The sequence below is a fragment of the Corvus cornix genome, chromosome 1 (assembly GCF_000738735.6).
Source record: "Corvus cornix cornix isolate S_Up_H32 chromosome 1, ASM73873v5, whole genome shotgun sequence".
NCBI classification, from domain to species: Eukaryota; Metazoa; Chordata; class Aves; order Passeriformes; family Corvidae; genus Corvus; species Corvus cornix.
In genome coordinates, this window is record NC_046332.1 from 2,605,698 (window position 1) to 2,633,400 (window position 27,703).

Sequence of the window (27,703 nt, forward strand, 5' to 3'; positions counted from 1 at the left end):
TGTTGTGAACACAGACTCCTCAGATTATTTGCATTCTGCTGTTTAAAATTGCAGCTGGCCATGAGTGTTCCTCTCTGTTTTTTAGCTGGCAAAAATAGACGACCTATTTTGCTGTCAGTGCTCAAGCCTGGCTCTGCAAAGAGGAGGGAATTCTTCCAATCCAGCTCAGCCAGATTACGGAATTTTGCCTGTGTGCTCTCCAAGTGCATTCCCTAGATTGGATGATGATCCCTGGCATTAGAAGTACTGTCATACTTATTTTAAAATGTGCCTGCCTATTTTTTGTCCAACACTGCCTTGCACTATCTTCTGGAAAAAAAAAAAAAAGTCAGTTAGTTGAAACACATGAGAATAAATAATTTCTTTTCTTGGTTGTCTTTTTTTTTTCTTATAACAGAAATTTCTGAACATTCTTTGTGACCGGCAAGAAGAAAAATAAACGAAACCAACTTATCATTATGCACCTTATTGGAGGTCTGCCAGTATCTCCATAATACAGTCTGGTTTTACTGGATTCATGGATTTCTACTGTAAGTGCTCCATCCTAAAGCTAAAATTTGGCAAGCTCTTTCATGATAGCAATACTCTCTCCTGCACATAAATGTTGCTTTTCTCTGAAAACTGGCAGTAATGCTGGTGAAGCTTTTCTTTTATGGCTTCTATAGATTTTTGTTTACAGATAGGTAAATTCAGTCTAAGTGCTTGGACTGTCACCTTTTTATTGCATATTTAACAAATTATTCAGACTTTATGGGGGAAACTTGCAGCTAAACTGAATTTGCATTTTGCTTTTCTACTCTTTTCCATCTCCGTGCTTTTTTCATTATGGGATTGGCGTGCACTTGCTTCATAATTACAAGTTCAGCTTTGTTGCTGCTTGAAGCTGAGTTTCTTACACTGTCTCGTTAATCCATTTTTCTGGATTTTCACATAATTATTATGTAAGTATTGATTGGAAAGGGCTATAGCTTAGCTTTAGATGACTTATTTAAAGTAACTTTTCACACTTCATTATCTTTTGTTTTTATTGCATCCTGCCTTTTACTCTTCCCCATCCTGCATTTCCTCATCTGCTTGCATTTTCAGGGTGACACTGTGCATTAGGAGACCTTTGAGTAATGCTGTAAAACCTCTCACAAAGAATATTTAAACCTAGTAAATCTACTTGGTGGCTCCTTTTTCCTCCTTGGTCACCATCTCCAAGACTCGCCCATGTCAGACTTAGGATGAATTCAAGCAGAAATGCTTCCATTTATAATATTTTCTACCTGAGCACTAGTTAATATTAAAACAGATGCATATAGATATGTATTATATATTCTCAGGTGGTTATTTGGAGGCCTAACTGATCACGGAACAATTTTAAAAAGCTGTCCCTGGTATGATTTATGTGGAAAAGTTCTGTCACAGCAGGTCTGTGTGAAGTTTGTGGTGTGTATCCACATCACAAACAAGAACCTTCATAAATAAATCCCAGAAACGGAGGGGGAAATGTTCTCACGCCTCCCAACAATCCTATGGAGGCACAGGCGAGGCATCACTTGGGGAGCATTGTTCTGCCTCCTTCCTGAATAAATGGGGGATTGTCCAGCCACCTTTCTTTATGAGTAGTGAACCTGTCATTAATTCTTTTTGTTTGTTTTTTAAGCAAAATACTTTAAATCTCTAAGATTAGAAGTTTCGTGCCATTCAATTAATTAAACGACACCACTCAAGAGCCATAAACATTAAAAAGCTTCTTGGAAGCAGGCTGTGGCCCAGTCTATTGGATAAATTGATTGATTACTTCTGTGGCTATTCCTAATAATCTGTAGCATTTTTTCATTAGGCAGAAAGTTGTGTTCCTATTTAGTATGCAAACGTGGGATTAGGAGCATTCTGCCCATGTGTTATGATTTCTTTTTTCCATTATACAATCACAGAATGTGTCACCTCCCTGTTTACAAAAGAAAAATGTAAGAGATAAAATTTGTGTTTAGTAAGGATTTTGATCTCCAATATATTAAAGAAATTAAAGCCCAGGCTTGGCAGAAAATCATAAATCATAGTTATGTGTTTCTCCAGAAGCATTTTATGGATGCTAGGGCAAAGATATTACCATGTGCACTCTGGTTATGTAGAAATGCCACTAGAGGCTATTTTCTTTCTTCAAAGGTGCCCTTTAAGCTCACAGAAAATTACTCTTAATAGAGTAAACACGCAATTTGCACAAAACTAACACAACGTGCGTCACAGAGAAAAAAGCCTAGTGAGAAATTTGTAACGAATTTAATCTTTCTTTCCTGCTGAGAATTTTCCCAGGTTGTTTTTTAGTTTTTAATAAGTTCTTTATTTCAAATTTTTCCAAGTATTTCTCCTATTCATTTTTTAGCTTGAGAGGTTTTCTTTTTTAGAAGTCTGACACTAAAATTTCCATTATATGGATTGTGTTGTTTAATATTCTTTTCTTCCTGGATGAGTTCACTGGTGCTGAGATATTTACAAATTCAGACAGAGATTGCAGTGAGGAACCTCAAAAACTCCTTTCTTTGGAAATATTTTTTTTCCACTAACTGAAAACAGAAGTTTGTTAGGTTTTGAGTTGACTGTTGTCTTCGCTCTTCCCCACCCCCTAGCCCCCAGATGTGTCATCTTTCTTCACCCTTTTAATTGCACCTTTTTCTCCACCCTTTTTCTTTACCCTTTTTCTTTCACCTTTTTCTCACACTGTAAAAAAAAATACCTACCTGAAATCAGGAAAGAAAGATGTGTCTTCAGAGAGACCAGAAATAGTAGTCCTGTAAACTCAGTAGGGTTTTAAAGATGTATCTCTGCTGTATGAAAGAACTCAATGAAAACAGTGGTGTATTCTAAAAAAGCTGAGGAAAATGTTGGCAAAAATCCCCTTCGAACAAAAGCAAAATAGTTTTTATTACTAGGGAAAATTATATTTTGGAGAAATCAGGGTATATTTCTGGCCTTTTTGCTGTGGAAAAGCATCTTTGTCTAATGAATGGAAAGGTGTAGTGAAATGAGCCTTGAGAAACACAAAGGAGGCCAGGAGACATTTTTTTCTGAGCCATACACTGTCAACTGCATGACCAGACCACGCTGCTCCTCCCTCTGCCCCTGGAGGTTTCCTGCTGAAGAGCTCTGGGCATCTTTTCGTTCTTTTGGAAGTTTGACCACAGAGGAAATAGTGTAGATGGTAAATATGAGGGAAAGGAAGGGTTGGAGACATGAAACAAATGGTATTAAATTTTCATGATTCCTTAATTTGGTTGATTGAATAATCAAGCCTGGAAACAGGAAAGATTAATGTCTTCATATTAATTTTTAGTGCTTATGTCCTCCACTGTGCTCTCCTGAAGCAGGAACCTGTCTGACTTCTCACGGGCTTCTCTCTCCTTTGCTTTGGCTTCCATACATTTCCAATCCCTCCAGTGCAGTGTAGACCTGGCAGAGTTAAACCAGATGTTTGGGGTGTGCAGGAGAGACCTTGGCACATGTCCTGGCTTGCAACCAGTCCAGCACCTCCTCTTCTGCTGCTGAGGGCAGGAATGCTGCATCACTGCTGAAGAGAGCTGGTGATTCTATACTGTTTGATAAACCTGGGGCTCAGGTGCTGCAGGCAGCAGTTCCCAGCTGTCCTGCTGGCACTGGTGATCCTGAGGACAGAAGGACACTCAGAACAATGAAGAAGGAGGTTGTTCAGATGTTTACCATACTGGTTTGAGAAACACTGGGGCTCAGTTTCTCTGCTGTCACAGATTTGGGATGTTAATTCTGCCACATAGTTCCACATCTGTTGCCAAAGGCTCCTCTCCTCCCATCCTGTTGCTTGCTATTGGTACAGACAGGACATGCATTCAGAGCTAGACTTTGTACTATGAGGATGCACAACTTTGGTTTGGAGTGAAATATTTATTTGACCTCAGTATTATTCAAATATTTTCCCATTTTCCACAGAACCACACTGGGTGGCTCTGGAGACCTGAGACAAGTCACTTGGGAAGAGAGATGTCCATATTCTGCAAAAATGATCTGCAGAAGGGGAAGCACTGCTCTGCAGTGATTCCCCCTGAGAGCAGTGGAATAGCAGCACTGCACGCCTGTTTCTCTGCTCTGTGTTCTGACAGGTACTCAGGGGCCTCTGATGGGCTGCAAGGACTGAAGGAAAGGTGCAGGCCATGAAGAGAACGCTTCTAAAAAATAGTCGTTTTACATGGCAACTTCTAGAGTAGAGCTACACACTCCTACAGAGAGCAGCTCTTGGGTGGAGGCCCCCGCTGCAGTTTGCTTTAGTGATGGCAAAGTCAGTCTGTTCTTTGGGGCCGGAGTTGTGGCCCCGCGTGGTGCAGGCTGGACCAGAGCAGCCAAGAGACGAACGATGTAGTTGGCGTTTCTCTGGCCAGCCAGCTACGGCTGCAGTCTGAAACTCCCAGGTTTTACCGCTACTTTGCCGTCGCCTCCCGCCCAGGAGAGCCCGGTAATTGGACACGACCGGATCGTAGCTGGCTGCAACACCCACCCGAGGCTCCCGAGTTACGTGACTCGTGTCACCCCCTATTGCAGAGCCCCCGCTCCGTGTCACGGGGCATCTCCCGGCGCTGGGGGCGGGCTCGGGGGCATCTCCCGGCGCTGGGGACGGGGTCGGGGGTATTTCACGGTGCTGGGGGCGGGCTCCGAAGCATCTCCGCGGGCCGGGGGCAGGCTCCGCGCTCTGCCCCAGGGGCGGGCGGGGCGGTGCGGTGGGCGGGGCGCGGAGCGGGGCGGGGGCTGCGCGGCGGCGGCGGCGGCGGCGGGGCCGGGCGGGGGCGGCCCCGCCCGGGCGCAGCGCGGAGGCGGGCGCGGGGCATGGTCCCGGCGCCGGGGCCGGTGGCGGCGGCGCGGAGCGGGCGCGGAGCGGTGGCATGCGGCGCGGAGACATGCGGCTGTGCCTGCGCTCTGCCCCGCCGACATGGACCGCCGCCGCCGCCTGCCGCCACCGCCGCCGCTGCTGCTGCTCCTGCTGCTGCTGCTCCGCGCCGCGCTCGGCGCTGCCGGCCGTCTGAGCGCCCGCCCCGGCAACGAAGGTGAGCCGCGGCACGGCCGGGTGACCCGTTTCTTCCTCGTTCTTTCTTTCCGCTATTCACACCTTCTCTATTCTTCTTTTCTTTTTTTTTTTTCCCCCCCCTCGTTATTCTCCCCCGCCTCGCTCCCCGTTAAGGTGGTCCCGTGCGGCAGCGGCTTCTCGCCCCGGGAGCGCAGGGCTCGCCCTGGCACTGCGCGGCCGTGCGGGGGGTGGGTGGGTGGGTGGATGGATGGACGGATGGATGGATGGATGGGTGGACAGCCGCCCCACCCGCCCCCGAGCAAAGTTGGCGGGGGCAGCGCAGCCTGTGCCACCCGCGGCCCTCCACCAGCGATGGGCAGCCAGGAGCCCAGCCCCGGGGCGAGGTGGCACCGGCGGGGACGCGAAGGGGCAGCGCCCCAGCCTCGGCAGGTGCCCGGGGCGAGCCGCCTCTGCCTCAGCCTCCGATGGCCCCGCCGCCTTCACCCCGCTGATAACTCTGAGCTCTTTCGCATGGGCACGGGTGCGTTAGTCGTCCTGTCTTTCAAAACTTTTAATTAATACGAGAAAGAAGCTAGTTCCCCTCCAAAACCTCCTTCTGGTTCCCTAGCGGATTTGTGTCGGATCGTGTCGTTTGTATCGGATGTGCATCAATGTGTTCAAGCCGTGTTGCGTGTGGATGTGGATGTGTGTAAATTTACGGATACAAAGCATGAATGGTTTGTTTTCTTTTGCTGCGTTAATTTTTAAGATGATATTGCTGAAAACCCATGCTAGGTTTCAGGGAAAAAAAGTAATGACAACTGGACTCTGAAAAAGTGATTGAAATACTTGAAAAAAAACCCCTAAAAGACCCCTGTCCTTCTCCTATTAAAAAAAAAAAAAAAAAAAAAAGGAGCTTTTTGCTTGCTCGCACAGTGAAGGCACTCGGCATGACCAGGATGTCCAGTGCAATTATCTTTAGGGATAAAATCCAGAGGCCAAAGGGTTGTGAAGAACTTCTAGCACCCAACAACCATGTAAAACTTGCACCTGCTTGAGTTACATGGCTGTGTAGAGAAGCTCTGAAAGCTGTCAGAGCAATTATTTTTCCGTTAGCAATAATGCTGATGTACTTACTGATATTCTGTGTGCTTGTGCGATAAGGCGGTGAGATAACAACTTTAAATGATTTCTGGAAGGGAAAAAGAAATATAATAAAAAAATAAATAAGGAGAGGTGCAAACTTTAGAAGTCCTGGGTAATCTTTAATCACTTGGTATCATTGCTAGGAAATAATTATAGTACATTATACAAGAAGAGCAATATGTCATCTGTTTGTATGTTTCATGTAAATTTGTTTTTTATGCAGTGCTTTATAGGTTTTTTTTAAATGAGTGTGCTTTCAACAGTCCCTTTTAAGCCTCCAGATAGAAGCTATTTTGTAAATATTATCGTCTCTCAAAAATCATTTTCAGAAATGAAAGCAAGAGTGTGAATAGGGGTTACTGTTGTCTTATTAAGAGCTCTTTGGGAATGGTTGTGGTTCTGTCAGTCAGCGGAGCAGCTCTGCCTCCATGGCGGTGGCAGGCAGACGCATTCTGCAAACTGACACTGACTGTGCCGGAGAGATATGGGAGCATTCCAGTTTGCAAAAAAACCCCACTTTTTGTGTCTTTGTTTCAAGTCGCTGGCGCTGAGAATTGAGAAAGGAGGGAAAATATGGGTATCATACGGAATGCATGTTAAGTACACTTTTTCAAGTCAGCTTTCAGCAAATGCTGCCTGCCTTCTCTCTTTTCAGCTTCAAGAGCTTGTACAAGATGAGCAATATTTGCAGAATTGTTAGTGAAAACAACAGTAAAAATGCAGTCACTGGAGTGTAACCTGATTTTGAGTGGCTTTTTTTTTTTTTCAAAGTATATGTTTTGCTATGCTTTTCAAAAACAGAAATACTGACAGTTTCTTTTAAAAAAAGAGATCAACTTTAAAGGGCTTTAAAATTTTTTTTAACCTCCCATTTAGGAAAGCTCAGTAATTCTTTTATTTATTTACACTATACAGATTGATCATGTGAGTTTAGAAATCTTAATTATTATAATTTGCTGACCCACTAATTTGATGAACAAGTGTTAGCATGCAGCTTTAAATTATGTCAGAAGATGATGTTTTTCTCTATTAAATAATCTTTTTCTAACCACTTCATTTACATTTCTGCTGTTGTTCCCATAAATTTCCTCCCAAAACTAGAGATAGACGTTTCTGCATTTCTCTGGAGTATTTACAAAAGTTTCCTTTTTCCACTACTGAGAATAAAAAAAGATGCGTTTTGGACAGCGTTTGTTAATGTAGGCAGGCAGACAAAAAGTCTACCTTTTTCCCTACGTTTTATATTAAAGCTACTGTTGAAATTCTCCCCATAAGTTGTTTTAGCAAAGGATGGAACTAATTTTTGGTGTGTTTATACAGCTTAATCTAACTTCTAGGGGATGTAAATGTTGCAGTGGGCACGTAACAAGAGTATGGGCAGAGCTATCAGAAAATATTTCCTAAATTTATTTAACTTTAAATAATTATTTCTCTTTTTTTTAAATCCAACTTCACTTAACGTTTGCAATTAATATTAAAGCTGACGACTGTTAGTGGTAATACTGCAATGGAAGTGGATGGGATGAAGGGAGAAAAGGATGAAAGAGGGGCTGAAGACAAACTGCTGGCTTACTGCACTTTGTGGTGTTCAATGCATTCCTTTTTTGTCTTTTTCTTGGAGAGCTCGACATTTTCTTAATTTGCTTCATCCCAGAGAAGTCTCATTTAGAGTTTTTTCTGGATAAAAAGTAAAATTTTTCCCTCAAGTTTGTTTTCAAACTCTCTGCCGTGCTCATGAGAAATCTGCCTGTGTTTTCCCTACGCAATCACAGGAACCCAAGGAGGTTCTCTGAAGCTCAGATTTATCTGTGTTGACTGATAAAAGGTGTGTGCCATTTTCTGCGGGGCAGGAAGGTGTCAGGAAGATTTAACATCCAACTTTTCCAGTTTGGAGTTCACAGACCGAACCCCGTAGGTGCACAGAAACCACAGGTTCTCCTGTTCCGTTCTGTTGGATATTTTCTGCTTGGTGAGGATTGTGTTTCTTTTTTTCTTAGAAGGATGCAATTCTCTTTCTGAATAATTCCTGTGGTATCAAGAAATCGAATGGGGAAATTTACTAATTTCTCCTCAGTCTCTTCTGTAACTATATTGCCTGCCTGGGGGTACCAGCCACCTTAATTTCACTGTTTTATAACCCACAACAGTTAACACTTGACCTAGGTCATTAACAGGATTATCAGCAAATTTGTTTAAGCTTTTACTGACAACCTGAATTGCTTCAATAATATTTTGACTGTGCAGACAGGAAACTTCTTGTAGCCTCTCAATCTAGCATAAAATTAATTTCTTGAGAACACAGCTACCAAAAGATCAATACGGGAAATCTGCTTACAGTACTTGGTTTCAAACAGTGCCTGTTTTGGGTTTACAGTAAGAAGATTCCTATCAGCCTCTCTTTTCAGTCCGTATTGGATTTGGAGATGCAGTTTCATCTTTTGAGCATTGATTACCATCTCAGAGCTTTGCATAACTGCGCAATTAAATGCACCATTTTTATCTGAGCTGGTCTCTGTTAACACTTAAAGTTGCTAAAGACAATTTACTGTGCCTTTGTAGTCGTGACAGCTCTTGGTGTGGTTTTGAAAAATCTGCTGCTTGCACACGGAGCAAAATACTTGCCCAAGTCTTGCATCTGATTTTGGGAAAGGCTGGCAATACTGGGAACTTCTCAATAGAATCAGAAGGGGAAAATGCTTTTTACAAATCTTACTTTGCTCTATGTCATGTATCATTAGGTCAGGGTAAGTCTTCATTTCTCGTGACACAATTCCTGCTGCTGCCCCTGGCTTGCAACTGAGTGTTTATCTGCGGAAGAAGCTAAAAGTGGGTTTGGAAGTCTGAATGTGATACCTTTTAAAATTTAGTTTCAGAAAGCTCAGAGTCATGGGGGACTAGAGGACTGTTTGTCATACAGCTGTGTCTTACTCAAAGCTTCTGTGCTTAACCCTGAGCTGTACAATTAGACAAATAATAAACATGTTTTAAAATTCACACCATGGTGGTTTTAAAACCCGGAGAAGTTGGGTAAATGCATCATTTTCTGACAACATTTTTGATAGTAGGCTCTAACACGTGGAATAACTTATTTTCTTTACTGTTTTTCTCTGGGCTTTTTCTTGACTTACTATTTCAGCATAGCGTATTAAAAAGTAAAATCTCTGAATTGGCTGTAGCAAACTTAAAGCAGGTGTTTGAAACACAGAGATGTGCAAAATACAACGTATTTGCTGCCCAGCGAAGCACTCAGGGCATAGAAATGGGTCAGAAGTCTTCTGTACCCTCAGCTTCAGCAAAGAGGCACCACCAGATGGGCAAGCACAAAACAGATAATAGGCACACCAAGTTTAACAGTTGTTTACACAAAATCTTTGCAAATCAGGAGTGTGTTCTGATTGAACTTTAAATTTTTCATTCCCATCTGGGAGGATGTACAAATTAGTTTTAATTTTTTTTTAATTATTCTCTGCTGGAGTTAGGTAAATTGCTATTAGTTTACTTTTTGATTCTTTTGGAGAATTTGCAAGTTTTCCTCTAGGAAAATGTCTATAATTGCTCTTGTTCTTGTAATCCCCACTTGATGAAAGTTTAGAAATACGGACGCAGGTGTTCATTTTCTTGTTTTCAGAGCTCTGGATTTTATCACCAGTGAGGGTCACTACAGAGCTGTTACCAAATACCACAGTCCTGTTTGTGAAGTTTTATACAGAGCCTGAGTTAGTGCCATAAGGTACCTGTAACTCGTGCAGCTTTGTAGCTGCTCTCTGATTTTTCTGTGAAAGAAAATAAAAGTAAGTAAGTAACTGGAGAGAAATCATGCCCTTATTTTGGTGAATTTCAAAGCTCTGCTCTGTGGAGCTGATATTGAAACCCAGAAGATAATTTTGATACCCTAGGGTGCAAAATGGGATGTTTCTAGAGTTGTTAGATAAATCTCCAGAAGTGGGGCAGAGGGCTTTCCCTAACCCACTGCCTTTCTAAAATGTAATTCCAGCATCCAAAGAGTGCTTTTTCTGGAATGAGACATTTCCTTTCTTTTGCATTGTTAGATTGGTTGAAGCATTGCTGAAAACACATTTGCAAGAAGGAAAAGATTTGCCATAAGAAATTATAGAGTGAAAGAGAATAATTTTTTTGTTTACAAAAGCATCTGACTACTGTTAAATGATCCTTTTTCCTAAATATTTACCACAGTGGGGTAACCCTTATTCCTATAAACATTTTATAGCAGTGGCTTTTTTTTTTTTTAAAAAAACCCCTATATTTAAATGGTTCTAGACAAGAAGTAAAACTTTTAAAAGAAAATAGGTTAATTCAGAAGATTAGATATGAAGTCCCAGGAGTGTAATTTTGGAAACAGAGCATGGTAGCAATTTGTGGGTTTAGGATTGTATTCCCCAGCAGTAGTCTTGTGTTTTTTCGTTTCTTAGGCGCTTGCTAAATCCAAGTGCAAGTACTCATTTTGCAGTGTGAAACAGATGCAAGATTAAAATTCAGTCCGTTAAATGGAAAGTTCCTTTCAAATTTCTGCAGTGAATCAATGAAAGAAATAAAGATGTAGAAGTAAAGATAATCCTGCCTGAAAGGAACCTTGTGATGGTGACAGAAAAGTTCCAGTCTGCAAGAGTGACAGGGAGCCAGAGTGAAACACCAGCACGTAAAGCCTTACATTTGCAGAGATGCTATTAAATCAGACACATTGTAAGCAGAAACGTTTGTACCACTCTCCGTTTTGGTGGTTTTTTGGTTTTTTTTGTTGTTGTTCATTTAACTACCATGTCCTGCTGTTTCAGGCAAAATATGGAGGAAAATCCCATTAATCTGCTGGAAAAATATTGATGAAAGAAGAATAGCGGACCAAACGAACAGTGCTTGAAACTTGCTAGCAATTAAGAGAACAATAGGTTGAATGTTAAGGTTCAGTCAGGGCAGTTTAGTGTAATATAGTGTGGGAATGGTGCTTTTTTTTAATTTCCATCTGGTTTCTCATAATGTTTTTATATCTATATTTGGATAGAAAGATTTGAATGGCATTGGTCTCTCTTTTTTTTTTTTATTTTCTTTTCAAGAGTGACTAAACCTGCTCAAGTATAGCTGCCTCGCATAAGAAGACAGTAATTAAAACCTGAAACTTTTAAATTGGTGACTAGGAATGGAGGGTTTTGTAGAAAATCTAGAATGACAAGTTACTCTTTAAATAAATTCCAATTAAAGCACAAAAATATGTTTTGGTCCGTGGTAGGCTTCCCACAAACTTTGTGCAGTAGCAAATAATAACAAGTGACATGGGATTTCTTAATTTAATTGCGGAGAAGTTAGAAGGCAGCTAGAGGGGGTTTGTTTGACTTTTTTTTGAGAGGCAAGGCTTTTTGAGAGATCCCTTTTGGAGAGGGAGAGAAGGATTAAAGGAAGGGAATAGGTAGGCAGAGATGAAGTGAAAGTTGGATCTGAATATTAAAAAAATCAGACCAAAATCCAAACTGTCTCTGATTAATGGCAAAGTTAGGAACCCAGAATTCAGCCCTGCCAGGGATCTGAACAGCGAGCAAAGCACAAATTAAGAAATTCCTTGCCTTCCTGCAAGTCTGAGCTGTGTTTACATTAGTAAGCATTGTGCCTCTGATTTACCAGTGGTGAATTTGAACAGAGGCTGCAGTTAAGAAAGGGTAGAGGCATTTTTACCATTCCATTTAATCTTGCTCTGACAGTGCTTTCTTTAAAAAAGGGAAAAAAAAAAAAAAAAAAAAAAAAGCAAAGCAAGTTATGTCTGCCCAGCCTTAATGTTCATGGAGAACACTGACTTGAGGCCTTTATATTCAGACAGGTTCTGAGATGGTGAGGGCCTTACCCTGCAAAAACTTTTCTCCCATGCGTGATTGACCTCAGAGAACAAATGTGCTAGCAATGCTTGAGAATTCAGCTTTCCTGGAGTACGTGGTTCCAGCTGTGGAAAATGTTCTGTGCTCACTGAAACTCTCTAAAGAAAACCCAGCTGTAGGGAAAACTCATCAGGTTCTTTATTCCCAGCTTACCTACCCACCCTTCCTCTCATGTCTGTGCCATTTTTTCCTGTCCCTTCCCTCCCAGAAATCAACATTCAGCCAGAAAGGATAGAAGGCAAAGCTCATCTTTTTCTGATTTTGAGGGCTGTGTGTCCAGTCCTTTTTTTACTAGAAGCTGTTTACCATAGAGGGGATACTTTGACCCTGTAGATGCCCAGAAGAAAAGACATGAGAAGAATTAAATGTTTAATGGCATTGCTTTTCCTGAAAGATGGGCTAGAGCTAGATAGAGGGTGTTTAAGAAATTAAAACAGAAGTTTTCCATGCAAACCAAGGAAAGAAACACTGGAGAAGAGGCGTGAGGAACATGGTTAGTTTGTAGAATAGAATGGAAACCTGAGCCCTTTGTGGTAAGGTGGTGGAAGCAGAAGAATAAGAAGATGACAGGGGTATGAAAAAGTGTCTTGTGGGTGGATGGGAATAGAGCAGTCATTCAGTCATTTACCTTTCTTATAAATATTTGTGTTTCTCACATATGGAAATAGTGAAAAAAGATGTTGGTGGGGTTTTGGTTGCAAAGGCAGCAGATGAAGTCGGGGCAATTCCATTTTTCATACAAATAGCTCGGCACACATGTTCTGCATTAATTACCTCCATAAATTCTGTTAACCTGGCAAACAATGAAAATATCATGTTGGTGACATCACTGTACTGGAATATAAAAACGGGTTCAGCATCTTGATTTTCTCAGCATGACATTTGAGGAGATTTCTTCTACTATTGGCATTTTACTCCTGTAGTTTGCACCGTGATGTTGAGTTGTTTGCTCTGTGGGTTTATTTTATCTGTGGGGCAGCCATGTAAGGGCCCAAGCATTCCATGTAAGCTGGAGCTCTTTATTTGTGGAGGTAGAGAAGAAAAGATTGACAAAATTACCAGGGCACTCTTGAGTACGTGGCTTTCCAACTGTAGTACTTCAGGATTCTCAGAATTGTTTTACGATTCTAGACTTCTCTGTTTTAAACTTAGAAAAGCAAAACTCAGCCAAGCCCAACCCAACTCTCTTTATTTTTGTTTGTCTGTGCCCCATGCAAGGAGTTCCTTAAAAGCAAAATTTTATGAGCTGTGGCATGCTGCCAGTTGGTTCACTTGGGGGATATCACAGCCTTTTTAACAAATGAATAGTCATTTCCTGGACTTATGCTCTGGTCCCTGTCTCAAAAATTTCTGTCCTCCAAAGGGGTATTGATCATTTGCTGTGGTTTTTGTTGATTTCAGGACCTTGAATAGGTTTGAACTGCAGTAAAATCTGTGGGAACCTTGGAACTTTTAGTTGTGGGTGTTATGCATGCCCGAGAGTCTCTTCTGTGACACTTTTTGGTGTCTAGAATTCTAGAAACTGAGCGTGTCGTAGTAGGTTTGGAATTCTCAGCTTACCTTAAGTGAACTTGGACACTGTGACTCAACATTTATTTTCCCCTTTAAGTTGCTAAAAGTCTTCCTAAGGAGGATCTTTGTCACGCTCCAAATCTACCAGACCTTCAGAGAGCTCAATTCTGTAAAACCAGTGAATACTGGAAATTACTTTTTTTTTTTTCCCCCAAGGGAATGTAAAAGTTAGATGTGCAGTGTGGTTAAACCTTTCTGAGAAGTGCTTTAGAACTTACTAAAATTATATGAGTAACGTTTTCTGTTGAGTTTTGGCTAGACATTTGGTGCCATTTTATGTGCCTCAGGGTTTGGGCACCCAGTGGGACTGATAAATATGACACATCCTACAAGAGACCCACTTCTGTTCTGGGCTGATAAAAGGCAGGGATTGGCAGGGTTTAGGTAACTGAATCTCATCTGTAGTTTCTGGGGTTTTTTTCCTCTGAGAGGGGAAGAAAACTTGGGTTTTAAAGGGAATTTAAACTCCCGTTCAACACAGTAGCCCCCATTTTGCATTTGCATGTTTAACGTGGTGCCTCAGTGATATCAGATTTAATGCCAGAGTGGTGGAGTGGAATGAGATCTGTAGGATTTGTATGTGAATGTGAGTTCAGCTAAACTCTAATTCAGGTATGCTGAAGCTTTATGCTTCTTGCTTTTTGTAGGAGGTACTGGAGAAGGACCAACTGGAACTGTTTAAAAAAAATGCAAAGAGGTGAAGGCGACACAGTAATTTGGAACCCATTAGGTTAATCCATTTTTAATTTTTATATCCTTGTCTTAATGAAAAGAACTGGCACATATCAACTTACAGGAAATAGCCTAATAAAACCAAAACCTTATTAGGCCCCTTTGATAAACAGTGCATTCCAGCCCACCACCAGTCATATGTTTTTGCATACTTGGAAATTGAGCTTTGTGCCACTTTAACAATATCAAGAGAATGCTCATGTTTCAAAGTAATAAAAAAGAAATAAAAATCTGCTTTGCCCGTGTTCATCACTGAGAGTGGGTGGATCATTGTCCCTTTTCCACAGGCAGGCTCCATACTTAGCAAAAGGAGGAGGACCACTGGAGAGCTTCCACTTAACATCAAGCGCAGGAGATATTTTTATTTATAGGGATTCCTGCACTGCTGATTGCTGTCCTGCATTCCCCCCTTCATGGCAGCCTTTTGAGAGGAACTTGCAGTGAGGTTGCTGCTTTGGCTGCTTCTGCTTCTTATTTTTCAGCTATAGGAAAAGCTGAGGTATCTAAATCTGGCCTCAGATGCTCTTGGGGAGAGTGTTTGATAAGAAAAGTAAAATCTGGGAGGAGGAAAATTAAATTCTTCCTCTTCAAAAGCCACAGGAAGCTGCCATAAAATTAGAATTTGCCAAATCATCCGAATTGATGGTGGAAGCTTTTATGGTCTGCAGAAGCAATAATCTCTAGGGTAACTTAAAATATTTTGCTAGTCTTTTGTCTTTTCATCTGATATTTGTAACAAAATCTCTTAATTTTGGAAAGTTTTTACTGAACGTTGAAATGAAAATAATGAAGGCTTGGTCTTTCCAGTCTTCTCTGAAGATTCCTGTGTTAAGTATTGCAGCAGCTGTTTTTAAATTCATTTTGGTTTTCGCTTGCTTGTTCATCCCTTGCCCCCACCCTGGTGGAGTCCTTCAGTCAGCAGTTTGACCAGAGATTGAACATGACAGTTGCCAAATTTGCACTGTTCTGCACAAAATCATATTTGTATTTACAGCGTCACAGTGCAGGCAAGGAGGGCTGGAAGTGCAGACCTCACAGGGCTGTGTCTCTCTCAGGCCTGCAGCCTGGCTTTGGGCTGCAGCAGAAATCTCAGGTTTGGAGAAGAGTTTTTTGGTAAATGGGCCGAACTCTTGGCATGTGGGTTGGGAAAGTGCTGTAAAGTTCTACTGGCTGTTTATAGATCATTTTCTTCTGAGCAGTGCTGACATCTTCACTCCAGTGTCTGAGGGGAAATGCAGGACCATAAAATCACAGGAGGCTTGACTTTTATTATTGGACAAGCAGCAAATTAGGCTACTTAAAACCAGGCTTCATTGTTGGGCACCCTTTTTTATTTGTTGTTCCTTCCCAAAGGTTTCTTGGTCTGCTTTAGCCATTTTCAGCATGATTTTGGCAACATCAGCATGATAGCTGATCCTAACTGGCAATTAAAATTTCATCAAAGTGCAACTCTGGCGTTGCCCGAGTTCTGCCAGTCTGTCTGTAAGTGTTGGTTCTAACCCCAGAATAATTTAAAGACACAAAGGTGCTCTACTGCCACTGCTGGGGCAGTAGAGAGTTGGGAAGACTCAGGTCTGTGCTCATAGGTGGGTGAAAATACGGGTGGAAGCTCCCTTTGCTGGGAAGGGTTCACCATTCCAAAAATGTACATCAGGCTTTGCGCTGACTCCGCTCTGTCCCACCCCAAAACCAAGTTCTGGCTGACTTCCTGCCGCAGAGTATTTTCTTTGCTGCTTGGGATTATATGGCACTTTTCAATTAGACATTCACCATTTTAGGTTTTTTTTTATGTTGCATAGGAAGTTTAATTTTCCCATTTGTTGGCATTTTTCTAACAACTAACTACAGTGTTTCTAAACTGGCAGTTTGATGCCAAACAGGAAAAGACAACGTGGTGGTGCGAGGTTTTTTTACGCAGTTTTTTTTAATATTAATGGGAAATGTTAATTAGTTGAAGAAAAAATATTTTGTCTATCTTTTGACATTGGCTATTGCTCTGTATTTTCTTTCTAAAGAAGACCATTTGGAAGTGGTTTCCAGTGGTGAAGTTGTTTGTAGGTGGTTCTCTAAATATTGTGAGTTGCAAGATAGTGTCTCCTAGCAGGCTTTCCTCATTTCTTAGGCAAGGAAGGGAATCTCAGAGTGATTCTACCTGGCACAACATTTGTTTGTTTATTTTTTCCTTGGGGGGGGATATTTATACTGCATTCAGTTCATTGTAGCAGTTATTACTCCACGTGTTTCTGGACATGCTGCAGCTTTCAGACTGTGCTCAGGAATCACTTTAGTTTCGGGTTCTTTTCTTTCCCTGACGTTACTCCTGATGGAACATGCTGTTAATGAGCCCTGAACCATCACTCCCCAATCTGGAAGCAGTTTCTGGTAGCACGAGTGCCATGTTCCACCCAAGCCTCCATTCATCTTCTGCTTGGTGCCATGAGAGGCAGAGTGAGGGAGCTTTGTGTTTCACATCCACATCCCTATTCCAGTTCTGGAAAGAGATTCATTTTTTCCCTGGAAATCTACATGGAGGGAGATGATAATTCTTTCTCTTGTGGTTGTGTGTGGGGAAGGCCAGGAGAGTCAGGCAGGAGAGAGCCTCTAGAAAGAGAACTTGTTCTTAATTGGCATTCTGGGGCTGTGCTGGATTGGCAGAAGTACTGCATTGTAGTATGGTGAGCAGGGCTGTTTTACAGGGGGACCGAATCACTGGTTTTCAGAGTCAGAAGTCATGGCTGCTCATCTTAATACCAGTAAATTCTCCCTCAGAATTACCACCAGCTTTAAGTCGAGTTAATTACGTGATGGGAACCAGTTCAGGACACTGAGATTATTAGACAGCACTTTACTTATTTATTTATTTAAAGTTGCCTTATGAGAGCTCCTCTGTGTCTCCTCAGCACAACCAGGAATCCTTTCCAAGGCATTCTGCTGGAAAGAATCAGTAGCAACAAAACTGTTCAGCTTTTTTAAGAGTTAGCCCTGGTAACTGCCAGGTCGACCTCGGAGATTTTTGTAGGAACCAGCTGAGTGATGATCACAGAGTTTTGCAGGAGGAGTTGATACAAGGAGAGCAAATCAGTTGTGTGAGAAGCTCAAAAACTTCGTTCATGTAGTAAATATGTGGCTATAGGCATTTGTAGGATATTTAACGATTGGCTTTCATTTAACTTTAATTGTATGGGGAAAAACAAATGAGGATCACACTGAAAAATGCCTGCCAGTGATGCTCTGACTTAATATATCTTCATGAAACACTTAATGAATTGGTTCACAAAATGAACCCGACCAAATGTTATATTTTGTTACACTAAAGGATCTATCAGAATTGAGAGGAGTTGTAATGAGTTAATGTAGGATAAAGTGCTTGTGTGAAGTTTTACTTTTTTACTTTTTACCTAACCATCCAAATCCATGAAAAAAGAAATAAATGAGACAATGAATTTCTAACCCATTCTTTATGTATTTCTTCAGTCTTGGTGTAGAAAAATGCTATTTTCTCCTCCAGTTTCCAGATTAGTATGTAGTAGTAGGACATACAATGACAAAATGTACTACTGCCTCTCCCCATCATTTTTGTCTAGAGACCAAGACTGCATCTTTGAAGTTCTGCATTAATTGTTTCCTCTCTATTGAGGTGTGCAACTCTCTCTTGAAGTCACAGGGGAAAATGAGTGTCCTAGAAGCTTTTATCAGGGAGAGGGAAATGTTTTTTGTCAGGTTACTACTTGAAAGGAAATATGTTTTTTGCATTTTAGATACTGTTAAAGAACAGCACACATCTGAACCAGAAGCCTCCTGTAGCCAGTGTGAAAGCCTCCCTTGCAAGGATTTCTAAAAGTTAGTGGTTCCAGTCTGAAGGAGATGAGGAAGGTGGAATGAAGGAGAGGAGGTGAAAAATTGTTCTTAACTTGATAGATTTGATCCTGATGATGTCAAGATGCCCCATGGCCGAGGTACCTGCCTGTCATGGGGAACTCTGAATATTTAATTGCCACCCATGTCCTGTTGTGATGCCTGTGAGGGCAAGCTGGACCTGCTGGGCAGGTCTAGAGAGGGGAAACTGCCACCTGGCCGTGGATCCATTGCCTGATAATGTTTTGCAGATGAAACTGGTGAGTTTGGTCTGAAGTCATCAATTTCAGAGTGGCTGCAATCATGCTTTCAAGAAGCTCGTTCTTAAAGAATAAATATGTCACTTAAGTTTACTCCTGAGTGATTTGCCTCAGCCACTTCTTGCCAAGTGATTTACCTCAGGAGCCACACTTCCTTCAGCACCATGCAGTGCAGGTGCACAGCAAACAGATCTGTCTCATCCCGGGAGATCTAGAATCTGTGGGAATTTCTACTAACAAAAATGAGAAGTGCACTTTTTCCTTTTGAGTTTTTATTACTGTTTCCTTTTTACAGATGCAAACCTTGCTGCAGAATAGCCTGCCTAGGGCCCTGTGCACTCAATAAAGGACTGACTGGTTTTTCTTTGTGTACGTGATTGAGGACTTGATTCAGAGCTAAGGAATATGTAGCACTGGATTATGTTCTTTCTGTCAGATTAGTAAAGATATTTTGTTTATTGATGTAGATAAAACAATGCTACTGTTTTCTTTGAAAGGGGAGTATAACTGCAGGGGGAAACATTTTTCCCACAGAGATGGCAGGGCAGCTCATTCATGGCAGTATAGCAGTGCATATATATCCATACAAAACACAAATATGTGTGCACACAAATGTAGAAAACATGTATATTTATGGTTCTTTATGACACAGTCTTATTTATAATCCCGTACACCCGTGTCTCCTTCTGTACATCCTAATTAACAGTAAAAATAATGCCTTCAGAGAGCCCTTTTTTTAATGTGGTGTCCAAAATTAAACATCAGTTAAAAGGAGAATGATGAAATAATACAAATATCTTAGCTGATATTCTCCTTCAGTTTTTTTGCTTCCCATTCTTCTGTTTACTTGGAGCACCAATGCTCAGGCTATCTGATTCTGTGGGCAGTGACAACCCTTTGGGTTAACAAATAGAAATTGAAGCTGCTCAGACTGCTACAGTGGCCACCTCTAACAGATCTGTCATTGTCAGGTGTTAAAATTTCCTAGCATATGGTGAGATTTATTTCATTTCTCATTATCATTAATTTCCATACTGAAGGGGGGAAAAAAAATAAAGGGGGTGTGGGGGCTGGTGAACACACCCAACAAGAGTAAGCCCAGACTGCAGATAATAAATATTACAGTGTTGCCATGTTGCGTATTAATACTTCATTAGTTTATATATATATAGAGGTTTTTTTGGTTTTTTTTTTGTACAGTATTTTGTATAAATTCACCTGTTCTGCTTCATGTTGATAAAGAAATGGTTACTTAGGGAAGTGTGTGATCTAGCACTTGGAGACTGTATGGCCAAGATGAGGAAGAGAATTTATTTTTGTGCTTGTATGAAATAAATAAGTAAATGCCAAAAGAAGAAAATCCTTTAATTTGAACGTATGTATTTATTTTAAATACCTGTTGTGTCTAAAAATAGGTATAAACCCACTGAGATCTGATTGACTGGAAAATGCCTGTCATACTGTTCACAAATAAAATCTTCCTTCTTACAGTGAAAATTATTGCATGGCACAAAAAAAAAGAGGTAACAGCAAGATTAGCAATCAGTTGATGGCCCTCTTTAAAAGTAGGCCTGTCTGAACTTGTAACGTTGTAAACAATTACTTTTGTATCTAATGTGTTACACATGACATTTAGAGAACGGTACTGCAAGACAATCTGAGAACAAATTAGATCAGAAGGAAGAAGGAACTGCAGGAAGGACTTTAATCAGCTTTCATTATTTATTCCTGTATTCTGAGAAAATTATAGATGCCAAATCAAATAAGGCCTTTAATCAAATAATGATTCAAGTATTCAGATCTCACCAGTGCAGTTAGATGCATTGACCCAAATTTCAGGCATCCAAGGGGAAAACGCTATGGTTTGTGCAGCTGATAGAAGAGTTCTGTTCCCACCCCCTGCTGCAATTAATTTAGCCAGTGATCCATTGTTTGTTTTTTGTCACTTTTCTGTTTTTCAGAAGTTCCCCTCTCTGCTGTTCATAGTGTTTTAAGCTAAACAAGACGATCCTTTTCATTTGTCTTGTCATTTTCTTCTGTGCAGCTTCACTGCCAGGCCACCTGAACAAATCAACGGCTCACAGGGTCCTCAGATAAACGCGGCTCTGGGTGTGGGTAGCTGAGGTTAACTGGGCAGAGGCAAACAAAACTCACTCCTCTTCGTTGTGTCTTCTTTTGTAGTTAATCTGCTGGATTCAAAAACAATTCAAGGGGAGCTGGGCTGGATCTCCTACCCGTCACATGGGGTGAGTTCACTAGAGTGTGAAATGGAAAAGTGCTGCTACAGACCAATGTGCTATTTAACCATTGTTTCCTCTTCAGAGGACACTGTGCAGTAATGCTGGGTCTTTGGAGCTGCAAAAATAGTCTGCTCTGAATGTGCAAAATATGGCTTACGTAGCTGTGGGGCCTTCTCTTTAGAACATGTATCCCACTGCAGGTAAACCCCAGGAAGGCCTCGCTCCTCATGGAGAAAAATGAAAGCAAGAGGTGCACTGAACAACAGCAGCAAAAAGTTATCTTTAGGTACTGCTCCTTCTTCTGTCATAAAGTGTATTTCTAAAAGAGATCATGGCTCTGCTTCATGGTATTAGTTGCTAATTTGTTCAGATGGAAGTAGCGGAAGGTGAAAAATGTGTGGACATAAGTGGCTGATGTAAGTACTTGTTTGTAAATTTGTGCTGAATTGTTGCTGAACTGTTCAAATTATGAGGTAAAATATTACTAAAGAAATGTCTAAATAATGTTCTAGTGGTGGTTGCTGGTTTTTTTGTTTGCCATGTATCCAGAGCTAATGAAACGAGGCATTGTATTGGAAGATTTAGAAGTGCAGTCCTGAAGCATCTGTACTTTCCAGTTTGCTAACTCCATCATTTGTACGCAGTTTCTGCCAGCAGCCTCTTTTAAAAAATTTTTTTTATAACATTATATTGATGACTAAATAGTGTGTATCTGTCTAGTGCTGCTGATATGTGTTCACTCCCCACCTTCATGTCCCTGTGGAAAGTGGGTGTGTGTAGGAACATCCCATGGCTCTCCTTCTGCATTACATCGTGCAGATATGCAGGGTGGCTCTTGCATTCTTGCATTCTGTTTCCTCAAACACAAAAAAACCCACCTGGTAAACTGAAACCCCTGTGTCCAGAGCTGCCCTTGCTCTCAGAGAAGGCTGGGCCATCAAGTCTTTGCTTAAAGAAGGCACCTGTGAGACTTTCTTTTGCTGTTCTTTCTTTTTTTTTGTACCTTTGGGCAAGCTGTTAATTCACCTTTATCACTTTTACAGAATCAGTGGTAACAGTGCCTTTGCATCTCTGCCTCATGGGATTCCTTTCCTAATGTTTAAGTTGTGCCTTCTTGATATTAAGCATTATGCAGGTGTTTAGCAGTATTTAAGGATGAAGGTTTGGTTTATTTTTTGAGTTTATGCATGGATTTCTCTCCATGTCTCTGGATAAAATTGTTCCATTCTCATGGGGAAGAAGTGGGAAGAGGGTTCATGTTTCCTCCCAGTGGCTTTTTCTGCTGACTTTTCCCAACAAGAAACGTCTCTAAACAGGATGTCCAAGAGGGAACTCTCCAGCAGTTTCTGGCTCATCAGGGTTGGTTTTTTTTTTGTTTTCACTTGCCTTTTTTTTTTTTTTTTTTTTTGTGAAGCCTTTCTCTCCCAGCTCCCGCTGCTCCTCTGCTTTGCTCTTCTGCTCTGTTCAGCTCCTTGCAGCTGTGCAGATCTGCTGCTCTGATCCCTGCAGCTGTGTCTCCCCTGCCTTGGATGCCTAAAGCAGTTGGTAGGGGATGATGCAGGGTATCATGGGGGCTATAAGTAAAACAGATGTGCTGTATTACCCCACCTAAAAGGGCCCCCAGATCTGTCAAAGCCGATTTTATTGGCTTCTGCAAGTTTTTGTCAGGTAAATCCAGCCCAACTTGTTGTTTGCGTGTGTTTGTACATGGTGTTCCTATTTGCTGCCATATCCATGGATATCGAAGCCAAAGTAAATCATGGAATTTCACTGATGTTCTTACAAGTTAATGAAATTCTTAGTTAAAAATCGCATGGCAGTAAATTAATGTAGATCATATGCTGTGACTGTTTTTGGAAGAGAACTGAAGCTCTAAACTGTAGTCTTCACAATACCCTGAAATTTTAAGCTTGCATATTGAAATATAAATGTAAAGTGTAGAAATAGCAATGTTTATCCTATCCCAATTGGCATTTTGCTGTAAGATGGTGACAACTTGAACATCGTGTGAGAGGCGCCTTCTTCTTACAGCCCTTTTATTTATAGTCAATTAATTAAACCTGGTAAATATGGCTGTGTCTGTCTCTGAGCTAACTAAAATATGAACTTAAACTTCAGTGGAAAAACATTATAATAAAGATGTCACATCATATTGAAAGATTGCTAATAGCAGAGCTGTGATTTACAAGGTAAAGCTGATAGAGCTGCTCTGGAGGCTGTGACTCACAAATGAGAATATTGGTGTTGTGCCAGTTCCTCTCGAGCGTGCAGCAGTGTTCACATAAAATGTCATTACACCGAAGCTGGTGACTTAGAGAGTTTTTAAAAATAATTTAACTGAAGTGTTTAACAAACCTCTTACTAGGTTAATAATTTTGTCCTGTTAATACATGATACTGATTGATTTCTGGCAAAATGACCCAAATCGATTGGCTCTTGTTTCCAGCATTCGAGCATTCTTTATTCCAAGTTGCCCTCGACTTGGGCATATGTAGTAATAGCTTTCCAGCAATTCCTGAATATTCATGTTATGGTTTGTAGCTCATTTGTATTCAGGAGTTTGTGTGATCCACATGAGCACACTGTGATGGCAGTGGTTTAGACTCTGGTGAGTAATATCACCGTGGAAGAATGGGATCTCTCCTTGAACCATCCCACACAGCCACAGCCTTGGCTCTAGGAACACTGATCTGGTCAAGCTCATTAAAGCCCCGTCAGCCCAAAGCGTTGGCCCCTCCAGAAAGCAAGGCACCAGAATTTAAAAAATATAATAGCAGGTTTTGCTGATGCTTGAGCATGATTGGCAGCAGCCACAAGGCCTCTATCCTGTGCCACCATCCCCAGCACCTGCCCAGGCAACCTTTTTGTGTTGCCAATCAGTCAAACAGCAGCACCATTTCTATAGGTTTCATTAAAGGGGAAAGAAAGAAGAGCTACTTAGTCTGTGCAGAGTATATTATTGATATGCTGATTAAGCATAATGCAAATGATCATTAACCGTAATTCACATAAATTACAGCAGCACAGATGTGGGGGTTGGGATAAAGCAAGTCACTTTAATAATATACAATAGAAATGTGATGGATAATTCACACAGGACAAAAGGAGTATAGTCTACAACCTGCTCTGCATATTCATGGAGGGAATTGTATTGGTTTCAGCATCATTTTTTAGGGAGAAAGATGTCTGACTCCTGCTCCATGGTTTTTTTCGGGAAATTTGAAAAAATAAATATATTCGTGACATAATCTCAATCCATCGTTCTGCACTCACCCAGCTTGTGACTCAATCTTTACATGTTTATCAGTCAAATTTATGGACTTGAAATTTTGGGCACAGTTTTTTCATGTAGTCAGTAGAAAAGTAACAGAGAAATCACTCTTATCTTGTTTTGCTTGTAGCTAGAGAAGGGAATGCTGTGGCATTTTTTTACTGTCATGTAAGAGATAATTGTTGAAAAAGAAACCAAACCAAGTCAGGAAAAACAAACCACAGCAGAAACAGCCCTAACAAAAAAAATACCTAACCGCAATGTGTTCTGTACACGGCTAAAGTTAGTAAAATGCAGGCAAAATTTAAAAGACTGATTGGAAAATAAAGATCCTATCTTTGATCTCAAAAGCTTCCTAAATCCCTGAGTTTCTTCACAAATATTGGATTTCTTTGAGAGCTGGCCATAGTCAGCACCTAAACTTTGGGCATGTAGTTTGAAATCTGGTGTGAATAACTTGGCGTTTTCTTGGTGGTAACTTTGGTGGTGATTTGAACAAATCAAGCTCATCATTTCAGTAATGGAAACTGGTTCATGAGTATTAGAGGAAAGAAGGATAGCATTCCCTGCTCCTGTAATAGTTGGTGGTGTGTTGGGCAGGCTAGAGCCTGCCTGACTGAGATTAATGAGAGTTTTTCCATCAACCAAAAATTGGGTTAGAATCAAAAAAAAATCCAAATGAAAGTGAGGAAAATGCCTCCTTTCTTATATTTCAAAAGCCTGAAAGTAGTTTGTCACATTAGCCTGCATCGCTGCCTACCCAGGCTGTTGGCAGCCTCTTTGGCTTCATTTGTTCTGCTTTCAATAGTTGGCTAATGTGTGGCACTGTAAAAACTTTTGGGTCTTTTCTTTTTGTGGGATATCATGGACAGAATGACTGCAGAAGAGCCTGACTTTTATAAGCAGTCCCTTGTGACTAGGTGAAGGTGGAGGAGAATTTGTGCAGAGTGATATCTGGGCTCTGATCAAGGTGCACTCAAATAAATGGCGTTCAAGAATCAGTTTCTCAGGCCACTGTGACTGGAAAGTTTCTCTGTTATGCAGAAGATGTTTTGCAGATTAATAAGTATTTCCACAAGGTTTGTTTTCCTGCAGCTTTGTGTCTTGATGTTAATTGCATCCTGTGCTGTGGAAGGTTTGGGTTTGGTTTTTTTCAGTAGGTCCTCAGTGCTAGTGGATTTCCTTGTGTCGTACTTCAGCCTTCCCTCTCAGCTGCGCACATGAACTTTCCCTTCCTTGCACAAGTCTCATATTTTCACACCACTGCAGAATCTCAGGGCAGCTGAGCTGTCAAAAAACCTTGAAACTGGCCAACAAAAATACAAAAATTTATCAGACACCTCATTTTAGTTTTCTTTTGATGCTGATTGATGTCTTAGCCTGTGTTCGTTTTTTGTCTGACACCAAACTTGACAACTTCTGCTGTATATAAAGTGGGCAGTGTTGCTGAAATCACTAAGTGGTTGTGAAAAGGAGTTTCAAAGTGAGTCCAGTGATATCAAAAAATTGGTATGAGACAAAAACCTGAAACTTAAAGATATCTTTGTAAAACAAAAAATTAAGTCCTTGTTTTAAAAACGAAAACAAACATGCTGTGCTTTATACTTTCTTTTTCCTATCCATTAGCAGTGGAATTTCCTCAGTACTTCTTAAAACAATGTGTTCTGTTAAAATCAAGATTTATCTGTTTTGCCTGAGCTCTGGTGTCCTTACAACCTCATACTGTTACCCTGCCTTCCACGAGTTGTGTATCATGTCTGAAATGCAGGCAGACTATTGTGACGTTTGCAAGTCAAAGGAACCACTTGGGATTCTGGTTTAGCGATTCACAGACTTTGTTTCGTCTTTCAGTGTGTGGCTGATTGGGAAAATAATTTTTTTTTGTTAATCTGCTTATTTTTTTCACTTCAGTAGGTCCTTTTGGGGTGCAGTGAAAGTGTATTTGTTTCATTTGATTCTTTTTTCGAAATAGTGAAAGCATTAAAAAATAAGAGTTTTTATAAGTTTTTCTCTTCATCTCAGTTTTCTGTAATCAAGCCTGCTCTTCCTCATTTTTAGACTTCTTGTTTTCTTTCTGCTAGAATAAAACTCTCTGAATGTATTGCTGTAAAGTGAATGATTTTGCTTTGGAGAGGGACATTTAAAAATCTGCCTGATTTTTGAATTTTTAAAAGTCTCTTCATTCACACTCAAGTCCTTGAATCAGAATGCAATGGTGGTTTCTTCAGTTTGTGGGTACTGCTTTTATACAAAATCTGAATGAGTAAAAAGAAAATTGTTTGTACTCTATTTTTTTCCCCTTTCTGATAGGTATTTCTGGTGACAATATAAAGCTATGAGATAGGCCAGATTAATATATTAATTCTATGAATGTTTTTATATCAACAACTGCTTTTTGAATAAATGTGAGTTTTGTTGATATTTTCAGAAGCAGTGTGTGAGTAGTCAATGACAAATTGTATTTTTGGTGTACTTTAGCTGGCTTTTACTTGTATTTCATCTGTACACTGTTTTTGCTATTTGGATGCATTTAAAAAGGAAGTTTAAATCAAAAAACTTCAGTGGAGTTGACTAAAGAAATAAGAGAAATGCTTTGGGGAAAAAAAAAAAAAACCATTAAGCATATTACTTCAGATTTTTATGCATCCCTGGTCTTGTTAGGAATTGTTACCAGAAAGAAATGCCTTGCTTTTTAAAATGTGGAGCACTGTGATACTCTTAAGACGTGGTTTTTTGATAATTGCAGTCTGCATTGCATTCATTTGAAAAATTCAGTGTGATCATAACGGTGCTGTGTTTTGGTACATTTTTGAAACAGCTTTGAAGTTGATCTAAAGTAGAAACTGTGCTAGTTTCAGTGATTATTATTAAGGGAGGGAGAAAGGCTTTCTCCCCCCCACTTTTTTACTATGTTACTTCAAATGATGAGATTTCTATTAAAAAAAAAAAAAGTTGCAACAACAAGAAAAAGTAAGGCCATGTCTTTATACCACACTTTATAAAAAAATACGTGGACACCCTCCCTGTATTTCATTAGTCTCATCAGTCCTTCTATTTACTGGTAATAAGTTGCTGAAGGTTGGGTATCAGTTTTCTGTGGTTTCAAATAAAAAAGAAAAAAAAAGGAAAGAGCAAGTTTTGGCTTCTATTCCAAGAGTTAAATAAAGATCTTACTTAAAATTGGAAATGCAGATACTTCAGCTTCCAATTTTCCCTTTTAACTTTCAAAGCTTAGAAGCAACATCATTCTCCTCATGGGCAGACTTTTATTTCTGTCAGCATAAATCCAGGCCATTTGTGAGAAGTTCTCTCAAATGGTCTCATCGCCATGAGGTATTTTCCATTTTGTAAGGAAAGGCTCACTTCATAATTTTATTCTTTTGTGCTGAATTTATTTGCATGAACCAGAACAGAGCAAAGTAAATACAGGAACTGTCATGAAATGCAATATTGTTTATCACAGGGGCACACTGCAGTCGGTTTTAAGACTGTTTGTATAACATCAAGTCCACAAGACAAGCAATTCACGTCTCCTGTTAAAATGCCCATAAATGTTTTCTCCTGATAGCTTTGCTGTGGTTCTATTTATGGTCTCAGTAGTTTGGGTAGGTGGTTTATTCTGGAGTTTCTTTCTTATTTCCCCGAATGTCTGTACGTATTCAGTGTGAGATTGTACTTCTAGAAGAGTGTTTTCTATGCTGTAAAGTCCTTTTAAAAGGAACTGGGAAGTGGGC

General features: G+C 40.5%; 1 protein-coding gene across 6 annotated transcripts in view; it reads left to right on the forward strand.

The window, feature by feature from the left end:
• Positions 1 to 502: 502 nt before the first annotated feature.
• The window catches only part of EPHA3 (EPH receptor A3), a 186,124-nt gene continuing 158,923 nt past the window's right edge, over positions 503 to 27,703 (forward strand). For 2 of the 6 annotated variants that reach the window (XM_039555043.1, XM_039555052.1), the window contains exons 1-2: positions 4,865 to 5,054; positions 20,640 to 20,704. In XM_039555043.1, the coding sequence (XP_039410977.1) occupies positions 4,940 to 5,054; positions 20,640 to 20,704 (180 nt within the window). In that variant the 5' untranslated portion in view covers positions 4,865 to 4,939. Of the gene's footprint in view, positions 531 to 4,863; positions 5,055 to 20,639; positions 20,705 to 27,703 lie in introns of those variants that run through there. The other 4 variants (XM_039555060.1, XM_039555064.1, XM_019285940.3 and 1 more) reach the window with 3 other exon arrangements.